The 18612-nt window shown below is 51.9% G+C and overlaps 1 protein-coding gene across 2 annotated transcripts; it reads left to right on the top strand.

The window, feature by feature from the left end:
* The first annotated feature begins 4431 nt into the window (after positions 1-4431).
* Positions 4432-13592, top strand: LOC123152718 (putative low molecular weight protein-tyrosine-phosphatase slr0328). Of its 2 annotated transcripts, none has more exons than XM_044572203.1 (6): positions 4432-4839; positions 5420-5532; positions 5628-5763; positions 5864-5928; positions 6673-6759; positions 13318-13592. In XM_044572203.1, the coding sequence occupies exons 1-6, from the start codon at positions 4524-4526 to the stop codon at positions 13393-13395; spliced, it is 795 nt and encodes a 264-aa protein (XP_044428138.1). In that variant the 5' UTR covers positions 4432-4523; the 3' UTR covers positions 13396-13592. The 2 variants fall into 2 exon arrangements, with proteins under 2 accessions (XP_044428138.1, XP_044428137.1); XM_044572202.1 differs by having other exon boundaries at positions 4434-4839; positions 5861-5928.
* The last annotated feature ends 5020 nt before the right edge of the window (positions 13593-18612 follow it).

Below are 18612 nucleotides of genomic sequence, written 5' to 3'. Positions count from 1 at the left end.
GCTTCCGCTTGAAGGTTGCCGAGTACATGTCGTGTAAACGGCGGTAAGTGGTGAGAGCGTGTGTGAAGAAGTACACCCCTGCAGGGTTAACATCATCTATTCGAATAGCCGTGTCCGCGGTAAAGGACTTCTGGGTTGCTTATATCAGTTCATAGACAAGTGAAAGTGGATACTCTAAAATACGCAAGATAAGCGTGAGTGCTATGGATGGCGTTCTCGTAGGGAGACGGGAGCGGATCCATAGTGGTGTATTGATATGGTGAATATGTGGACTCGTGTGCGCCACCTCAAAAGAGTTACTTGCAGTCGTAGTTCAGAATAGCCACCGAGTCAAAGCTGGCTTGCTGCAGTTAAACCCCCACCATCCCTTTGTTGTTAATGATGCATATGTAGTTAGTTCTGATGTAAGTCTTGCTGGGTACATTTGTACTCACGTTTGCCTATTTTATGTTTTTGCAGAGAGACTTCGGTCTCGCTAGTAGTACCGCGTGGACTTCGACGTTTAGCTTGTTACCTCAGCTACGATCTTGTGCCCTCGGCAGGATCTGGTAGATAGTCAGGCTTCTCAGCCTTTTTCATTTTATAGTTGTCTATACTCAGACATGTTAAGCTTCCGCATGTGCTTTGACTTGTATGCTCTGAATGTTGGTCATGAGACCCCTGTTTATAATATCTCGCTCCTCGGAGCCTATTGAATAAATACTTGAGTCGTAGAGTCATGTTGTGATGCCATGTTGTATTTGCACATATCGAGCATATTGTGTGTATGTTATTGAAATGCTTGGTATGTGTGGGATCTGGCTATCTAGTTGTTTATCCTTAGTAGCCTCTCTTACCGGGAAATGTCTCCTAGTGTTTCCACTGAGCCATGGTAGCTTGCTACTGCTCCGGAACACTTAGGCTGGCCGACATGTGTCTTTCTTCGTTCCTGTGTCTGTCCCTTCGGGGAAATGTCACGCGATGAATACCGGAGTCCTGTTAGCCCGCTACAGCCCGGTTCACCGGAGTCCTGCTAGCCCAGTGCTACAGCCTGGATTCACTCGCTGATGACTGACACGTTCGATGCTGGGTCATGGATGCCTGTCCCTGTAAGTTAGTGCCACTTTGGGTTTACGACTAGCCATGTCAGCCCGGGCTCCTTATCATATGGATGCTAGCGACACTGTCATATACGTGTGCCAAAAGGCGCAAACGGTCCCGGGCAAAGGTAAGGCGACACCCGTGGGAATACCGTGCGTGAGGCCGCAAAGTGATATGAGGTGTTACATGCTAGATCGATGTGGCATTGAGTCGGGGTCCTGACATCTGAGCTCATGTGAGCTCAGATGAACAGTAAAATCAACAACAATAAAAATCCAACAGCAACAAAAAATAAAAAAAACTGTTTTTTGTGTAAAATATTGACAAATGTTTTGGTAGCTTGCGAATTTCATCATGAAATGATATTCGTGAAAACCATGACAAAAAAAACAAAATCAATGTTTCAAAACATTCCATGAATGTCATATGGTGATGAAAAAGCTATCAAAACATTTGTCAATGTTTCACACAAAAAATCAGAATGTCTTAATTTTTTTTCCGCATATACTATGTTTGTAATGTGTAAAAAAAGTATTTTATTTGAAGGAAGGAAGATAAAAGAGAAAGCGAAAACGAAAAGAAAAAGCGAACCAACCTGTGGTTGGATGGTTAGAGGGACTATTGTATCCCCAGCCCACCAGGATTTAAATCTTAGTGCTCACATTTATTCCTGGATTTATTTCAGGATTTCTGGCAATGCGCATTCAGTGGGATGAGACATTCCTGTCGATGACGAGGCGCATACGATGACTTCGTAAATTTCAAGATGATATGCCGGCTCAGTCGTTTGAAGGTGCTCATAAAGGTAGGGTGTGCGTGTGTGCATTTATAAGGGTGAGTGTATGCGCGTGTTTATGAGCGCTTGCGTCTGTACTGTGTTAAAAAAAACGAAAAGAAAAAAACAGGAAGAGAAGGTTCGCATACCGCGCTTGTCCCTAGCGCTAGGAAAAAAATTCTGTGCGTACGGGTTGTAAACTCCTCTCCCTGCGTACCCTGTGTGAGATGACGCCACGTGGTCCACCTCGCCATTTGACGATCCCCTGTGATCCACTCCCGTGCGCTGGCTTCCTCGGCTCGATCGCTCTCGGCTCCAGGAAACAAAGCCTGTGGCCTCACAAATTTCGGCTCGGCTGGTGGACTGGGCGCACGATCCCTACCCCATCTGCACGAGAGCCAGCTTCAGGCGGCGCCGCATCCCTTGGCGCAGTCGCCGCCGCCCCCGCACTCGTCTACATCGTTCGTCACCGGCTGATCCTCGGCAGCCAGACGACGTAGGTGCATCTCCAATTCCCTTTTTCTTCTGCTCGCCGCCGCTCCCCTTCTCTCATGTTGATTGCTTTTTGTTTCTAATGTCAATCTGTTTCCTTCTAGTGTAAGTGGTCAGCATTACCATTTCATTAATCACTTTTCAGTACCTTAGCTGCCAGGAATCGTTGGTGTGAGCAGAACAACCTTGATGATGTGTAGCAACGCAAGATTAATATTGCCTCACTGTCTAATGGATAGTACATGTATATAATTCACTGTCTAAACTGAACAAACTTGTTAATTCATTCTTTGCAGAAGAATTGGGAACCACTTCAGAATTGTGATTCTCTAATTAACGGCACATGAGCTATGGTGATGAGGTGGAAAGATCAGGAACAAGCTGAAGCTTTAGCTATAAGACATGCTTTGAACTTTGCAGCAGAAGCATGTTTTCAGAAAATGGAAATAGCATCAGATTGCTTGTCGTCGGTCAACAAGATGAAGAACGCAGAGCAAGAAAGATCCCATACTAGCTAGCATCATAACTGATGATATCATATGTAAAACAGTGAAATTTTTTGTGTAGCTTTCGTCATGTAAATATGCCTTGTAGAGAAGCAACTAATGTTTTGGCAAAATCAACCAAACATGATGTAGCCTCCTGCTGGTATAATGAGTACCCTGAGATTGTGAGGGCAAATTTTGTAAATAATACAATTTCAATGAATGAAAGCTAATGAAATGTCCATCTGACTTCTTGCGAAAGATCTGCATGTGTGTTATCTGGATGTCTTCATAAATCTGTAGTTACAAAATTCTGATTTTTTTTTTCTCTAGTTTCTCTACTTTGCTATTCAACTATAGCAAAGATGCTATCTTTTTTTGTCTAGGCCTAAACTTCATATGAAGTCAGGCTAATTTTTTCACTATGAAATCTGAGAACCTCTTCGCACAGGCAATATGAAAAATACTTGTATTGCAAATAAATAAGCACTCCCAAAAATTTGAAACTTTTACAAGAGTTTTGCCTCTGTATAGCTGCAACTTTATAGTTGATGATTGATGCAGGGAAAAACATATAGCTCATGAAAACCTCAGCAAGAGGAAGCCTACTCAATCTGTTTGCACGCAGAAAACTATATTTAATAGCACTAAAGTCCTGGTAGAAATCCAAAAATAATGAAATTTGGCAGCATCAATTAGTTTTATCGTAAAACATTGTGAAGATAAAATCTGCTATGCTATAGTGCATTAGTTACAATTGATGGATACGCCAAATTGCATCCAGAAGATCATACTCCTGGTCATGCCAAATACTATTCATTGAAATGTAATTTTCTAACAGATGAGGACAACGTGGCATCCTAATAAACTCTAGATAAGCTCCACGACCGGCGACCGCGTCGTCCTGCTGCTCTCCTTCGGTCATGGCGGTTGTACAATCCTCTTGTTCCCCTCCTTGTATGACTTGCGGCAGCGACAAGTTCAAGGTCGAGGAGCAACTATTCTCATCAACGAGGTTTATGTGATGCAAGCCGGAAGAAGCTAGAAGCAGCATGGTCATCCTTGGAGGCGACGGTGTCAGATTCCGCCATGGCAACTCCCACCCTTCTCCACGGCAGTGTCACTTCAGAATGCGGCAGCCCAACCCGCGGCGGCCACGGATGCCGTTCCGACCCGATCCGATCCGATCATATGCGAAGGAGAGGACGTGTTCAGGCGGGCAGCAGAGATGGCTCCAATTTCGTCCGTTGCAGTGAGCGCCGAGCCGGCGAACTGGCGCTAGTACCATCGCGTAGATGACAGTGCTCCGGTCGCTCGGCCATGAGGAATTCACGATCAAATCGCCGCTGCACCAAAGTAGCAGAAGCTAGCAATCCTCATGTGTATCTCTTTGGAATCAATCGCTGCGTAACTGACGGGAGTCGGGATCATACGTACATGACTAATTTCGGAGCCGAACGCAGGGGCTGCTGAGCCGAGAGAACGACACAACAGAGCATCTGAAGAGGGAATCGTCAGATGGCGAGGTGGACCACGTGGCATCATCTCACACAGGGTACGCAGGGAGAGGAGTTTACAACCCGTACGCACAGAATTTTTTTTCCGCTACCGGCCGAGACGAGAGCCGGCGCGACGCGAGCCACTCGCTCACTCGCTTCACAAATCCACGAACCTTAGCTCGCCGTCCGGCCATGGTCGCTGCATCCGTCGCGTCGACCTCCACCCCCGCCGCGTACTCGTCCTTGGCTCCGAACCCGACAGCGCGTGACCCGGTTAGGACTAGGAGGCGCACTACTCATCCACTTGTGGCAGCCACCAATCGCCACGTGCACGGCCGCACTGTGACCAGTCTCCGCCAGATTCACCCTCGCGACCACTTTGCGAACCCTCCGCGGCCCGTATTCGTGGCGTCGGCGGCGGAAGCGGAAGAGATGGCCGCGGAGGCGAGTACTCCGGCGCCGGCCGAGGCCAGCGCGAAGCCCTTCGCCGTCCTCTTCGTCTGCCTCGGTAAATCCCGCGAACCCTACTCAATCCCCACCCCTGGGCGGGCGTCCGTATCACGCCAACTGATTCGAGTAGCTTGCTTTGAATACCCGTCTGGTCTCGCTGCTTACGAATGCTTGTGCGTGCGAGCATCCGTGTACTGCGTTCGCATCGTGCGTGTACGATAGCCTGGGTGCACATCACATGAGAATCGGATTTCTTGTTTCCATGATTACCGTCCCGACGTTCCATTTGTTTCAGTCTGTCTCCCTGTTGTCTTGTTCTCATCATTTTGGTGTCGCAGCATGTGGCGACCGCTCGACTTGGTAGGTGCAAATGTGCAATCACATCATGTGATCCCGATTCCATCTTATCTCTATGTTAGAGATGGTAACGTTTGCTTTCTGATTTTGTTAGTATGTGTGCATGAGCATGCTTAATAAGTGTACATACATGAACTATTGTTTATCTTTTTTTTTTATCTCTGTGCGATTGAGGATAGTTTCATTACACCACCTTACTTTGGCTTAAAGCATTTAGTTGTTATGCATACATGCACTATATTTATCTAATTTCCTGTGCTTGATGTATGATGTATGTTCAGGGAACATTTGTAGGAGTCCTGCAGCTGAAGCCGTCTTCCGGAACCTCGTCAGCAAGCGCGGACTTGAGTCCAAGTTTCAGATAGACTCTGCTGGTACCATAGGTTATCATGAGGTTATATTCTACACTTACCTAGTTACCTTTCTCATGTGTACATTTAATCAGTTCAGTGACGGCATAAGAATTGACGATGCATCACATGAATTCAGGGAGATAAGGCCGACTCAAGGATGATATCAACTTCCAAGAAGCGGGGGATTGAGGTGACCTCAATATCCAGGCCTATCAAACCCTCAGATTTCCGAAATTTTGATCTTATCCTTGCAATGGACAGGCAGAATTATGGTTATCTCTCAGCTCCCTTCATTTGTGTTTCACAACCTGAGGACCTTTGTTGATGTATTGCCGCTTATAATGCACTTATATTTTGATCATTACGCAGAAGACATTTTGAGCTCATTTGACAGATGGCAACACAAGGAGACTCTCCCAGATAGTGGACCCAAGAAGGTTAGGTTTATAGGCTTTATTTTTATTGTGCAATCTTAACATTTTGCATATCCATCCTTGATCTACATAATTGTATGGCCATTTGTACTGTTAATGTTTATAGTCTTACCCTTGACCACAATGAATTGATGATATGGTGTGTCCATACCTTCTTTCTTTAAACGTAATATAAAAAGTGAATGAATGGGAACATTATAATTTATTCGCTGTTAATCACCAACTTGATATTTCTGGAAATCCATTAGCCTTGTACCACTTCACCAGCCTTGATTTCATTTAAACAATGCCTTGCATGCTTGTTGCTCCCAATGATGTTTGCTTTTTTTTTTCCAGGAGCTTGCCTGGTTAAATATGTCTACAGTTGAGATTTTATTTACTAATCACTCTCTTTGCTCTGTAATGGGGATAGCCACATAGATGTTGGATAAATTGTTTAGGCAATAGATAATTTAGTTGTCTGATAACGCATGATGTGTTGCCTAGATCTTTTTTTCTTAGCTATTTTACAAAGTACTCCCTCCGTCCCAGAATAAGTGACTCAACTTTCTACTAACTTTAGTACAAAGTTAGTATAAAGTTGAGTCACTTATTTGGGACGGAGGGAGTAAGTTGGTTATCTTTTGCTTGTATTTGACAATCTGACGAACATTGTGGGTTTTAAGTGGTCAGCACAATATATTTGGTGATGCTGTTATTCATGACTCGAAATTCACATATTGATTTGTTTGGTGGCATCCTTACTAGGTTAAGCTGATGTGCTCCTATTGCAAGCGGCATACGGAGTCTGAAGTTCCAGATCCTTACTATGGAGGCGCTAAGGGATTTGAAAAGGTGAGCCAAGGACACCATGCGCTTGCTCGTCAGTATCATGAGTCTGCACTTGATTTTTCAGTCCCTTTTTAGTTTATAATTATCCCCAACTGGCATCAGCCTTGATATGTGCATGAATGCACATAAGCATAGTAGCTAGCATTAGTCAGGCACAGCCCCTATGTTAAACCATCATCTTAGTGGCTAATGACCATACTGTTCATGAGCTTGTCTATGTATTTCTAGAAATTCAATATAGCTAATCAAGTTAAGTTCAAGTCCAACGAAAGTAATATTCTACAACAAACAACTCATTTATTTTGAGGCCAACTCACTTCCTATCTAGGATTTTATTTACTAGTTCTTTACATTCCAATGTGTCAATCGTCAAATGCTTTGGCAATTTCCCTGGGTCCGGTGAAGCAATATAATTTTCAACCAGACCTTTTGATCTTTGGTTATCCTCCGTAGTTATGATGTCTCGGGGTTTGCAACAAAAACTTGGTATATTGACTATAAGGCCATTAAATAGGCGCTTACAACACACTCACGTGCCACACATAAGCACTAAGCTACTAGTAAGTTCTGGTGTTAGTGACACCTGAAGCCAGGACGCACCTGATGTGCCCCACAAATGCGCCTGTGTGCTGATTGTGTGCAGCAGAGCGGCGGACTAGCAGTAGCATTCAGCTGCTTCCATGTGTTCCACCATACAGTGAGCATGGTCACCGAGGATGAGCCTTTTTATGTGATGGTGGGGTGGCGTCGACAGCTGACTGCCATGAGCCGCCAAACTCATCTCCAACATGCTGGCATTCACACCTTCAGGCTTCAGCATATATCAAGCACTGGACTTCCTGTCCAGCAATTTAGCCGCCCCTTGGTTCTAATGAAATTGCGGTATTCTGTCTAAAGAACATTTAAGTGAATCATCTTTGAAACGAAGATGCAGCTTAAGCTACTGCACTGGGCATAATATCCAGGTATTATGTGCACCTACTTGTAAGTCGAATATAGTAAAGCGTGAAGATGCTTATTTTAACACATTAAGAAAGCGAGACTGTCAAGGGCCTCAGTGCCCAAGACAGCGGGGCCTCGACTACGTAGTTCGTAGTCTCGGTGGATAGGAGCGCTAGGGTTTTTGCCTGGCTGCTCAATGGTGCGGGAGGAGAGGATAGGAGACGGAGGAAGAGGTAGGAGATAATAACTTTATTGCTTGCCCTCAAAGGGTGCTGATTATACGATATATAAAGGCCCCATGGGCTGCTAACAAACTAGAAACCTATACGTAACAAACTAGTCTTTTATTCTAGGAACTAATGTATCAGGACCAGGACTCCTGCCCAACCTACGCCTCGCCTGATGCGGCCGACGGCTGCTGCTCCTGGCCGCATGGCCCACGCTTGTAGGACGTGCCCCACATGACATCTCTCCCCCCCTCGACGAGCAGCTCGTCCTCGAGCTGAAAAGCGGGGTAGCGCTCGACGAAACTGTCAAGATCCTCCCATGTAGCTGATGATGCTGCTTCACCCTTCCAGTGGACGAGTAGCTGGCGAACGCCGCGTGCTAGGCGCGCACGAGTCACGCGCTCCGGTTCTGGAACAGCCGCTCCGTTGTGGATCGGAGGCAAACCCGGCGGTGCAGTTGGAGGCGTGCCGAAGAACTTCTTGAGGAGGCCCACGTGGAACACGTCATGGAGGCGCGAGCGTGCCGGAAGCTCAAGGCGGTAAGCCACGTCGTTGACGACCTCTGAAATGCGGTACGGCCCATAGAAGCGTGGCTTCAGCTTGCCCCTGGTTGGCAAGTTGAGAGAGGACGCGGCGCGCTGGCGAAGGCGAAGCCAGACCCAATCGCCCACGTCATGCCGAATGTCCCGATGGCGTCTGTCGTAGTAGGACTTGTAGACCGCCTGTGCCTGTTGTAGACGATAGCGGACGTCCTCAAGAAGCTCGTCGCGCTCCGCCATGCTCCTGGCCACTGCGGCTACCCTCGTGTCGCCCGGCTTGTAAGAGCGAATAGTGGGAGGGTCACGACCATACACAAGCTTGAACGGAGTTTCTTGGGTCGCTGTCTGGTAGGCGGTGTTGTAGATGTACTCGGCCCAGGGAAGCCACCGGAGCCACTGCCTGGGACGATCCCCGGTGAGACAACGTAGGTACATCACAATGATCTTGTTAGCAGCCTCCGTTTGGCCATCCGACTGTGGATGAAACGCTGACGTCATGTGCAACTTTGTCCCGGTGAGGCGCATGAGCTCCCGCCAAAAAGCCGAGGTGAAGACGGGGTCGCGGTCAGAGACCATGGACTGCGGCACGCCATGGAGACGAACAATCTCAGCGAAGAACACCTGCGCCACTGATTCTGCCGTGTACGGGTGGGCCAGCGGCACAAAGTGGCAATACTTGCTGAAGCGATCCACCACGGTGAGGATGACAGACTTCCCGCCCACGCGAGGGAGCGCTTCCACGAAGTCGATGCCGACGTCAGTCCACACGCCCGTGGGCACCGGCAGCGGCAGCAACAGCCCAGCGGGGTGCAAGTGCTCGGACTTGTACCTCTGGCAAGTACTGCAAGTGCGGATGTACTCTTGCACCGTCTTGCGAAGGTTAGGTGCGTGGAAGTCGCGGCGGAGACGATGCAAGGTGCGCAGGACGCCTTCATGCCCATCATCGTGCACGGCACTGAGAATCTCCTGGAGTAGCGGGGGCGACGGCGGAATGTAGAGGCGGCCGTTGAAAGTGACGAGGCCGTCGGAGAGAGCCCACGACTGCTGCCGCGTACCCGCCGTGATATCCTCACGCAGCGTGACGAGCGCCGGATCTGTGGACGTCGCTTGCCGGAGGCGATCGATGAAGTCGAAGCGAGGACCCGAGATCGCCATGATCGACGTCTCCTCCGTGTCGCGGCGGGAAAGGGCATCCGCCACCGTGTTTGTACTACCGGCCTTGTACTCCACGGTAAAGTCGAACCCCAGTAGTTTGCCGACCCAATGATGCTGCGGGATGGTTGCCAAACGCTGGTCAAGTAGAAATTTGAGACTGTAGTGATCGGGTTTTACCGCAAATTGGCGCCCCCAGAGGTATGGTCTCCAGTGACGAATCGCGAGCACCAGGCCGATGAGTTCCCGTTCATATGCTGCCAGGGAACGGTGACGTGGCGCGGCTGGCCGGCTAAAGAAAGCCACCGGGTGTTGGTCCTGAAGAAGGACGGCCCCGAAGCCGTATGTCGAGGCGTCACACTCGACGATGAACGGCCGCGTGAAATCCGGTAACGCGAGGACGGGAGCCGTGGTGACTGTCGTCTTGAGGGCGTGAAAAGCTGCTGCCGCCTCCGGCGACCAGGAGAAACCATCCTTGCGAAGGAGGGCCGTTAGTGGCGCGGCAACCACGCCAAACTCCTTGACAAACTTGCGGTAGTACCCCGCAAGGCCGAGAAACCCCCGAACCGCGCGCGCCGAGCGTGGTTGCGGCCATTCGGCCACTGCCTGCACCTTTTCCAGATCCATGGCCACTCCTGCAGCGGAGATGGTGTGACCCAGGTATGAGATCGACTCGACGGCGAATGCGCATTTGGATCGCTTGACGAAGAGCCGGTGCTGGTGCAGGACGGTGAAGACGGTGCGCACATGTCGGAGATGGTCAGCCCATGTCTCGCTGAAAATGAGGATGTCGTCAAAGAAGACGAGAACAAAACGGCGCAGGTACGGCCACAGCAGATCGTTCATGAGGGCCTGGAACGTTGCCGGCGCGTTGCAGAGGCCGAACGGCATCACCAGGAACTCGTAGAGGCCGTCATGAGTACGGAAGGCGGTCTTCGGGATGTCCTCCGCACGCATCCGCACCTGGTGGTAGCCGGAGCGCAAGTCGAGCTTGGTGAAGAAACGAGCGTGCCGGAGCTCGTCGAGGAGTTCGTCCACCACCGGGATCGGAAACGCATTCTTGACAGTAATGGCGTTTAGGGCGCGGTAGTCGATGCAGAAGCGCCAGGACCCGTCGGCCTTGCGGACCAGCAGTACCGGGGACGAGAATGCGGAACAACTCGCTCGGATGATGCCCTGAGCGAGCATGGCGGCGCACTGACGCTCCAGCTCGTCCTTATGCGCGGCCGTGTAGCGATACGGAGGGACGGCCACCGGGGCGGAACCGGGCAGCAGGGTGATGCCGTGGTCGCGGCTGCGGGGCGGTGGCACGCCGGAGGGTTCGGCGAAGATGCCGTCGAACTCGGTGATGATGGCGTCGAGGAAGTCGCGGCCGCTGCATGATTTCAAGGCTGGCCCGTCCGGTCCTGCAATGTCGCGCCAGCACACCCGATGGCCCCTCCGCCAGAATGTCATGGAGAGGGCGCGGAAATCCCACAGGATCGGTCCGAGCGTCGCCAGCCACTGCGTGCCCAGGACGATGTCGTAGCCCGCGAGCGGCAAGGCGAGGAAATCCTCCGAGAACTCCTCTTGGCCGATGCGGAAGGGCACGACGCGGTACGCGCCCTGGCATGGAACGCGCTCGCCGTTGGCCACCGTGACGCGCATCTTCTCGGTGGTGGGGGATGGCAACGTAGCACGAGCGGCCGCCTCCTCGGCGATGAAGTTGTGGGTGGAGCCTGAGTCGATCAGGGCGAGGAGGGAGACACCCCCGAGAGTAATATGCATCTGCATGGTTTCGCTCGTGCGCACCCCGGAGATTGCGTGGAGCGAGATCTGAGGGTCGGCCCGCGATGCATCATCAGTAGCGGAGGCCGCGTCGTCGTCGTCGTCGTCCGGCGCTAAGTCGAGGAGAAAGATGCGCTGGCACACGCGGTTGTGGCCCATGCCAAACTTCTCGTTACAGTTGAAGCATAGGCCCAGGCGACGGCGTTCCTCCATCTCTGTCTGGGAGAGATGTTTGATTGGGCGCCCGTCCGGCAGACTGTGGCCATGCTGGGGTGCGGCTGGTGGGGCCGGTGCGGGGGGCGCGAGGCGTGGTCCTGGCGTCGGCAGAATGCCCTTCTGCGGAAAACGCACCGGTGGCGCGGCGGAAAGCGCGCACTGGTCGCGCAGCTCCAATTTGCGGGCGAGGCTCATGGCGACGGCGAGGGACTGCGGGTTATGGATTTCCACGTCGAGGCTAAGGGGTGGCTGGAGGCCTGCGGTGAAGATCTGAACTTTCTGCGTTTCCGACAAGGAGCCTGCCCGGGGAAGGAGCGCCTCAAACCGCTCCTGGAAGTCGACGACGGACGTCGTGCGCTTGCACGCCATCAGTTCGCCCAGCGGGTTCGCGCGCAGAGGAGGCCCGAAGCGGAGGTTGAGCAGCTCGGAAAAGCGGCGCCACGGCGGAGTGCCCTCGTCACGCTGGACCTGCATGTACCACAGCTGGGCAGAACCCTCGAGGTTGTATGACGCCATCCAGACTTTCTCCTCCTCGGCGATCCGTTGTTGATGGAAGAAGGACTCGCATCTGTTGAGGAAAGCGAGCGGGTCGGACTTGCCGTCGAACTTGGGGAAGTCCATCTTCTGAAACCGCGGGGGCCGATCGTTGTGGTGCTGTCCGTCGTGGCTGATATCGGCGGCTGACGAGGAGGCCGACTTCTCCTTCTGGAGGGCTGCCACGGACGACTGCAGGGATGTCACGGTTGCAGTCAGGGCTTCGATCATCTTGGCCAAATCAGCGGTGGTGGGTTCCGACATGGCGGAAGAAACCGAGGCGGCGGCGGATGGCGGCGATGGAGGTGGGCGGGGCGGCGGGTGCAGCGTGGAGGAGGCCGAGGAGCGGCTGGAACCTGATACCAAGTTGTCAAGGGCCTCAGTGCCCAAGACAGCGGGGCCTCGACTACGTAGTTCGTAGTCTCGGTGGATAGGAGCGCTAGGGTTTTTGCCTGGCTGCTCAATGGTGCGGGAGGAGAGGATAGGAGACGGAGGAAGAGGTAGGAGATAATAACTTTATTGCTTGCCCTCAAAGGGTGCTGATTATACGATATATAAAGGCCCCATGGGCTGCTAACAAACTAGAAACCTATACGTAACAAACTAGTCTTTTATTCTAGGAACTAATGTATCAGGACCAGGACTCCTGCCCAGCCTACGCCTCGCCTGATGCGGCCGACGGCTGCTGCTCCTGGCCGCGTGGCCCACGCCTGTAGGACGTGCCCCACATGACAGAGACCAATACAAAAAACAATTATTTGTTTGCCCCTCTTCCTTGATTTCCTTGTGGCATTTCTTTCTTCAGTTTGCAGATGGCCACCATGAGAAGTTCCTACTTGAAACCATTTAGATATAGGTGCAGTAATTATTTTACAAGCTAGCCAGGATCATGCGGTTTTCTTAATGGAGTGTTCCAGCAGCAGCAGCAGCAGCAGCAACAACAACAACAAAGCCTTTCAGTCCCAGAGAAGTTGGGGTAGGCTAGAGTTGAAACCCGGTTCTGACACGTGGATGACTAACTTCCATGCACGTCTGTCCATGGCTAGTTCTTTGGTGATATTCCAGTTCTTTAGGTCTCTCTTTATGGACTCCTCCTATGTCAAGTTTGGTCTATCCCGATCTCTCCTGCGAGTTCTAGAAAAAAAAGGGTATGTTCTAAACATTCTTTGGGCAATGATTTTCAGGTACTGGATCTGCTGGAAGATGCATGCGAGTCATTACTTGACAGCATCGTGGCGGAGAAAGAAAACGTTTCTGCTTGATCTCAGAATGAATTTCCCTGAGCCAATGTAAGCGTCACATTTTAATTTGATTGTACCAGGAATCAGTTGCAAAGATGTGGAATTAGCTTTCTGTGAGCCATCATCTCTTCAGCCCAGATAATTGTAATGATAATTAACTAAAAATACACTCTCTCATCATCATGCGTATATATGTGTTAGGCTGGATACATTTCATACTTCCTTTGTTTTGATTTTACTCCGGTAACATCGCAGAATACACATATAGCCAGGTCATGTCCTTTGTCGTGAGGATAACATGTAGGGCCCGGGGATGCTAGTTAGCAATTTTCAGGTTTGCTTTACCTTAGAGGATTGAAAAAAGTTCTTTCCGAAAAAAGGCAGAAAACTCTGATAATCAGTTGATAATTTTTTTTGTAATATCAACCGATTTAATTTGATGTGCAGTTCATTTAATATACATAAGCTGCTAATTTCTAAAAACGTGCAGCTATTGTATTTTGTTATGTACAATCGTGTACATTTGATTGCAATTTACAGGACCACTCTATTCTTGTATTTTGCTCTGCAGTTGCACTTTTAATCTACACTGTTTTTGCCAACAACAATAAAAATCTACACTGGGTGCGCTTTATTATGTGCAGCTGATGTATTTATAGTAGTACAATTTTTATTCATGAAATCAATTGATTTTATGTGAGTTTTCATTTGACTGGTTTGTTTGTAAAAGTTGAGACCCTATGTTTGTTTCAAACTCTCGGTGTTGGCTATGGTAATGAACAATATCTACATGTATTTCATTGACGAAGTACATTGACAGAATGAGCAACTCAATATAGAAAATCATGAAATGAAATGGTTGTTGCAAGGAAGTCAACCATCAACGCCGGTAGCACTGCACATGCAAGAAGACGCCGCCGGGCGGTGCTGCCGACGGCTGGTCGGCCATCCACAGTCTCCCCTCCTCCGCCCTCGACCTCACCATGAACTGCGCCCCGGCGCCGCCGCCGCGGCGGCCGAACCACCAGTCGTGCACATCCCACATGACGTCAACCACCTCCCCGTCGGCCAGCAGGACCGCGCGGTTGCCGCGGAATCCCCACCCAACTCGCCGCACCCCCGCCACCTCCTCTCCGTCGATGCTGACGCGCACCTCCCCCTCCACACCGCCCCTGCCGCCGCACGCGCGCACCGCCACCTCGTGCTCCTCCCCGCCCTCGCGGAACCTGCACCGGGTGGCGTGCGCGGCCGTGGCCTCGGCGTCGGCGCAGCGCAGCTGCTCGCGCCGGCTCACGAGGTGCCCAGTGGCGGCGGCAGGACCGGAGGCGAATCGGCGGGATAGGTCGCCCGCGCCGAGGAGGAGGGCGAGCTCGGCGTCTGCGACGACCGCGAGGTAGTAGTCGCCGCCGGAGGGCTCCGGGGAGGAGGAGTACTCGGCCCCCGTGACGTCCCAATGGACGCCGACGGCCGTGCCGGAATCGGTGACGATGGACCTGCTCCCGCGTTTCTTCCGCAGCACGTGCTGCTGGGTGGCGCTCCTTGACGACGACACCACGTTGTCGAAGGCGACGGTTAGCCCCGGGGCTCCGGCGGTGCTCCGGCTCCACGTGACCCGGATGAGGATCCCCTTGCCGGAGGACAGAGACGCGTTATACACGCTGGTGGTCGCCGCCTGCAGCGAGCGGTCGAGCGCGCAGCCGCGGCCGGAGACAGAGGCCGCCGACGCGGCGGAGACTGCGACAGAGCCGTCGCCGAAGCAGGACAGGTCCCGCATTGCTGCGCGGGGTAGGATCAAGCGTGGCTTGGGAGCTGCAATTCTTGCGATGAATGAGGCTGCAAGGATGTGGGCGAGGAGGAGAAGAAGCGACGATGATGGATGGTAAGCGCGTCGCTTGATTTATTATTCGTTTGGTGAGCTTGCCCGCGGCCGCGTATCTCAGCATAGGTGGCTGCCACCTAATGAGCCGATCCGCTATGCCATTCGAGATCAAGAATTGCAGTCGATTCATTCAGGTTAGCGTTGAATATCGCCTCGCGCCTTATGGTTTAGACTTTTTTTTACATCATGGTTTAGACTTCTTTTTAGTTACAAAAAAATTGTGCACCATGTCAATGGCCGAGGAATGTTTCACGCTTAGTTTAAAAAACAGGACCGGTTATGAAACCGGTGAGCCAGACGGTCCAGGTTTTCACCTGTCAGACCGGGTGTTCGCCGGTTTGACCGTCGTCCGTAGGACATGTTTGGTTCCCGTGAGAGGCAATGGAAACGAAACGTAAGAGCAACTTCAACGCGTCAATCCAAACTGATGGTGATTTTGTTTGTTTTTTATTCATTTGGATCGGCCGTCTGTTTGGTGTCCGTCTATTTTTTTAGGTCGTCCGTGTGCCCGACACAAGCGACCCGTTTTATGTCCACGTACAAATTTAAAAGGCCCACGGTTATAGATCATGTCAGCGACCATGCCGTCGCCTAAAGTTCATGTCGGTACCATGCCAGCGGCCGAATACAATGTCAGCCTCCAAAAAGACCATCACACAGTCTTGCTGGCGCGTTTGCCAGCGGCCGGCATACATGCCAGCACATAAAAAAGTCAGTAGTTTGACCACGCCATCTCGGCCGTGGTCATGCCAGCACACTTCTGGCATACAAAAAAGGATGGCGCCTGCCACCATAGATCACTCGTCAAATTTGAGCATGTTGGCCTGCATCTTCTCGAACCATTGACCTCTTCCTCGGCGACACAGTGTTGAGGTCCACCTTCATGATCTCCACCCCCGTCATCATGCTAGCGATAGCTACTTCTTTCGCCTTAGTCTTGGCATTGGCGGCCTCGATCTCGAGCATCCTCGCTTGCTTCTCCGCCTCCATCTCAAGCATCCTCGCTTGCTTCTCTGCCTCCATATGAAGCCTTCTCCTTTGGATCTCCATGAAGGTGTTCATTTGCTCTTCCTTGTCTTGCCAGCGCTTCTCCTCCCTTGAGTCCTTCTTGGTCATCATGCCCTTCATGGCAGCTATCAAGGCATTGGACGCCACATCCCGCTTGTCCTCCTTCTTGGAGTTGGTCTTCCCTCGGCCGCCGTGGCTTCTCGCCCTCCCCAACCTCCTCAATGGCTTTCTTCCCCCCACGCGCCATGAGGGTGGCATATTGCGCCTTGAACTTCTCCTCCCCGTTGATGACCCTCCAACAATGGGATAAGTTAAAGGACTTGCCTCATGTTCGACCTTGAAAGCCTCCAAAGCTTGGAACGCCTACAAATGGATAGCATGCAAGCATATGGGCAAATGGGTATGCAAATGGACATGCAAAACGAAAAGAAAATGAAGAGGCCGCATGCATACCATGTCTTGTATACCGATGCCGCTCACGGGGCGTGCCTTGATGCTCTCAAGAGTGGCACAAAACTTGTTGCACTCTTGCTGGATCACCCTACATCGCTCCGAAATGGATACCCACCCGTGCGTGCTTTGCATTTGGTACGACGCAAACTTCTTGCGCTCATGGTACTCACGGTGGACACGAATCCAAAAGGTTGATGCCTTTGTTCGGCGCCGACCTTGGGGTCTTGCCCAATGTCCCTCCAGCACTCACAAAGGAGCTTGTCCTCGGCCGCCGTGTATGCCTTCGTCCGCTTGCTCTTGCGCTTCGGCTTCACCCCGACGGCTTGGTTGCTGAGCTCGTCCTCAACAAAGGCTCCCCGTCGATGTCCAACTCATCCTCTTCCTAGAGGCCGTAGTCCTCTGGAAACTCGTGGTCCAGCGGGAAGCCGTCCAGGTCCAGGCCGACCTGATCTTGCATGAAGGCGTCGTATATGCTAGCTTGATCATAGGCAGCTGGCGTGAACGACCCTCGGCTGTCCTGGCTTTGGGTCTCATCGGGATCGTAGCCAGCCGTGGTGGAACCGCCAGCGGCGGCCGAACCACCCTCGAAGATGATGCTCTCCATGAAACGGTCGGCCGTCTCATCGGCGGTGGCCGCCGGCATTCTGTCGAACAAGTTGCGAGCGCCGGGGAGCACGCCGGCTGGCATCTTCCCTGCGCATTTCCTGGTCCCTTAGGATGACGAGGCACCGGCCACCGGCGTGGCATTGAGGTCGATGGGCGCGGGCACGGGGGTGGAAGGAGCCACCACGCTCACCTCCGGCGAGCATTCCCTGGAGAGTCGGGAGGCTTACGGGTAGACGTGAAAGTCGGGGATCGGGTGCGTTGCTGACGCGCGGCGACTCCGGAAGCACCATCCGAGGGAACGTGGACGAGCCGGTGCTGGCCGCGGTCACGGCGGCGTTGACGAGCCCGTGCTGGCCAAGGTTTAACCCTAGGTAGAACATGGCCTCCCTTGTTGCCGCCGCAACGCGAGGGCAGCGGCGGCCGCTGTGTGCCTCCGACCCTTCCTCTTGGCCAACTGCACGACCCGCTCCTCGGGCGTCAGCTTCTTCTTGGGTGGCGCTGCGGTCTTGCGAGGGGCACGGGGCTTGCCTTTGTCGGAGGGGGCGGAGGCGAGGCTAGACGAGGCGAGGGAGGCGAGGCCGGCAGCGACATCGAGGGCGTCGTCCATGGCGAGCGGCCGGGAGCGCGCGCTGGCGGGAGGTTTTCGTAAAGTGGAGGGAATGGTGGCTGCTTTGCACCGACTGGCGGGCCAGGGGGAGTAGTTCCCGTGCGGCGCGCGTCCGTCTCGTGTGCGCATCTACGCAAACCAGGCTAAAAAATGGGCCGCAAATGGGTCGGCATGCGGACGAAAAGCGGACGGGCGTCCGCGGCGCGTTGGGCCGACTTTTCTGTCCGCCACAACCCAAATGGACGCGTGCAGACGAAATGGGTCGGCGCATTGGAGTTGCTCTAATGACACTATTAATGTAAACGGAAAGGAGGAAAATTGGTGGAGTAAAATTATTGGAGTAATTTTTACTTCTTTATAGGTGGCCGAACCTAGCTGATCCCCTAAACTTATACAGTAGTAGAGTAAATTTTTTTGCATAAGCTTTTGTCCTAGCCGCGTGAAATTCAAACACATGACAATATATATCATAAAACATTCAAATTAAAACATGTATAATATAATCATTAACAAGCATATAGTTTCATCAATTGTGATTTTCAAATTAAAACATTCAAAGTTCATCTAAGAGGCAGCACTTCAAACACAAAGTTCGATCCGTAATCACCATAGATATAGCATGTGTTATGTTGTGGATCGAGGCCATCCAATGGCATGCACGAACTCAAACAATGTGCTTGCCACC

The sequence above is a fragment of the Triticum aestivum genome, chromosome 7A (assembly GCF_018294505.1).
Source record: "Triticum aestivum cultivar Chinese Spring chromosome 7A, IWGSC CS RefSeq v2.1, whole genome shotgun sequence".
Classification (NCBI taxonomy): Eukaryota; Viridiplantae; Streptophyta; class Magnoliopsida; order Poales; family Poaceae; genus Triticum; species Triticum aestivum.
This window is presented reverse-complemented; position numbering and strand designations above follow the sequence as displayed.

What these genes read in the sequence shown, in the direction of transcription:
- LOC123152718 (XM_044572202.1), top strand. Translation starts at nt 4,524, where the DNA reads ATGGTCGCTGCATCCGTCGCGTCGACCTCCACCCCCGCCGCGTACTCG. An exon ending in CGTCCTCTTCGTCTGCCTCG is followed by an intron (nt 4,840 to 5,419) that starts GTAAATCCCGCG and finishes ATGTATGTTCAG; the next exon opens with GGAACATTTGTAGGAGTCCT. An exon ending in GTACCATAGGTTATCATGAG is followed by an intron (nt 5,533 to 5,627) that starts GTTATATTCTAC and finishes ACATGAATTCAG; the next exon opens with GGAGATAAGGCCGACTCAAG.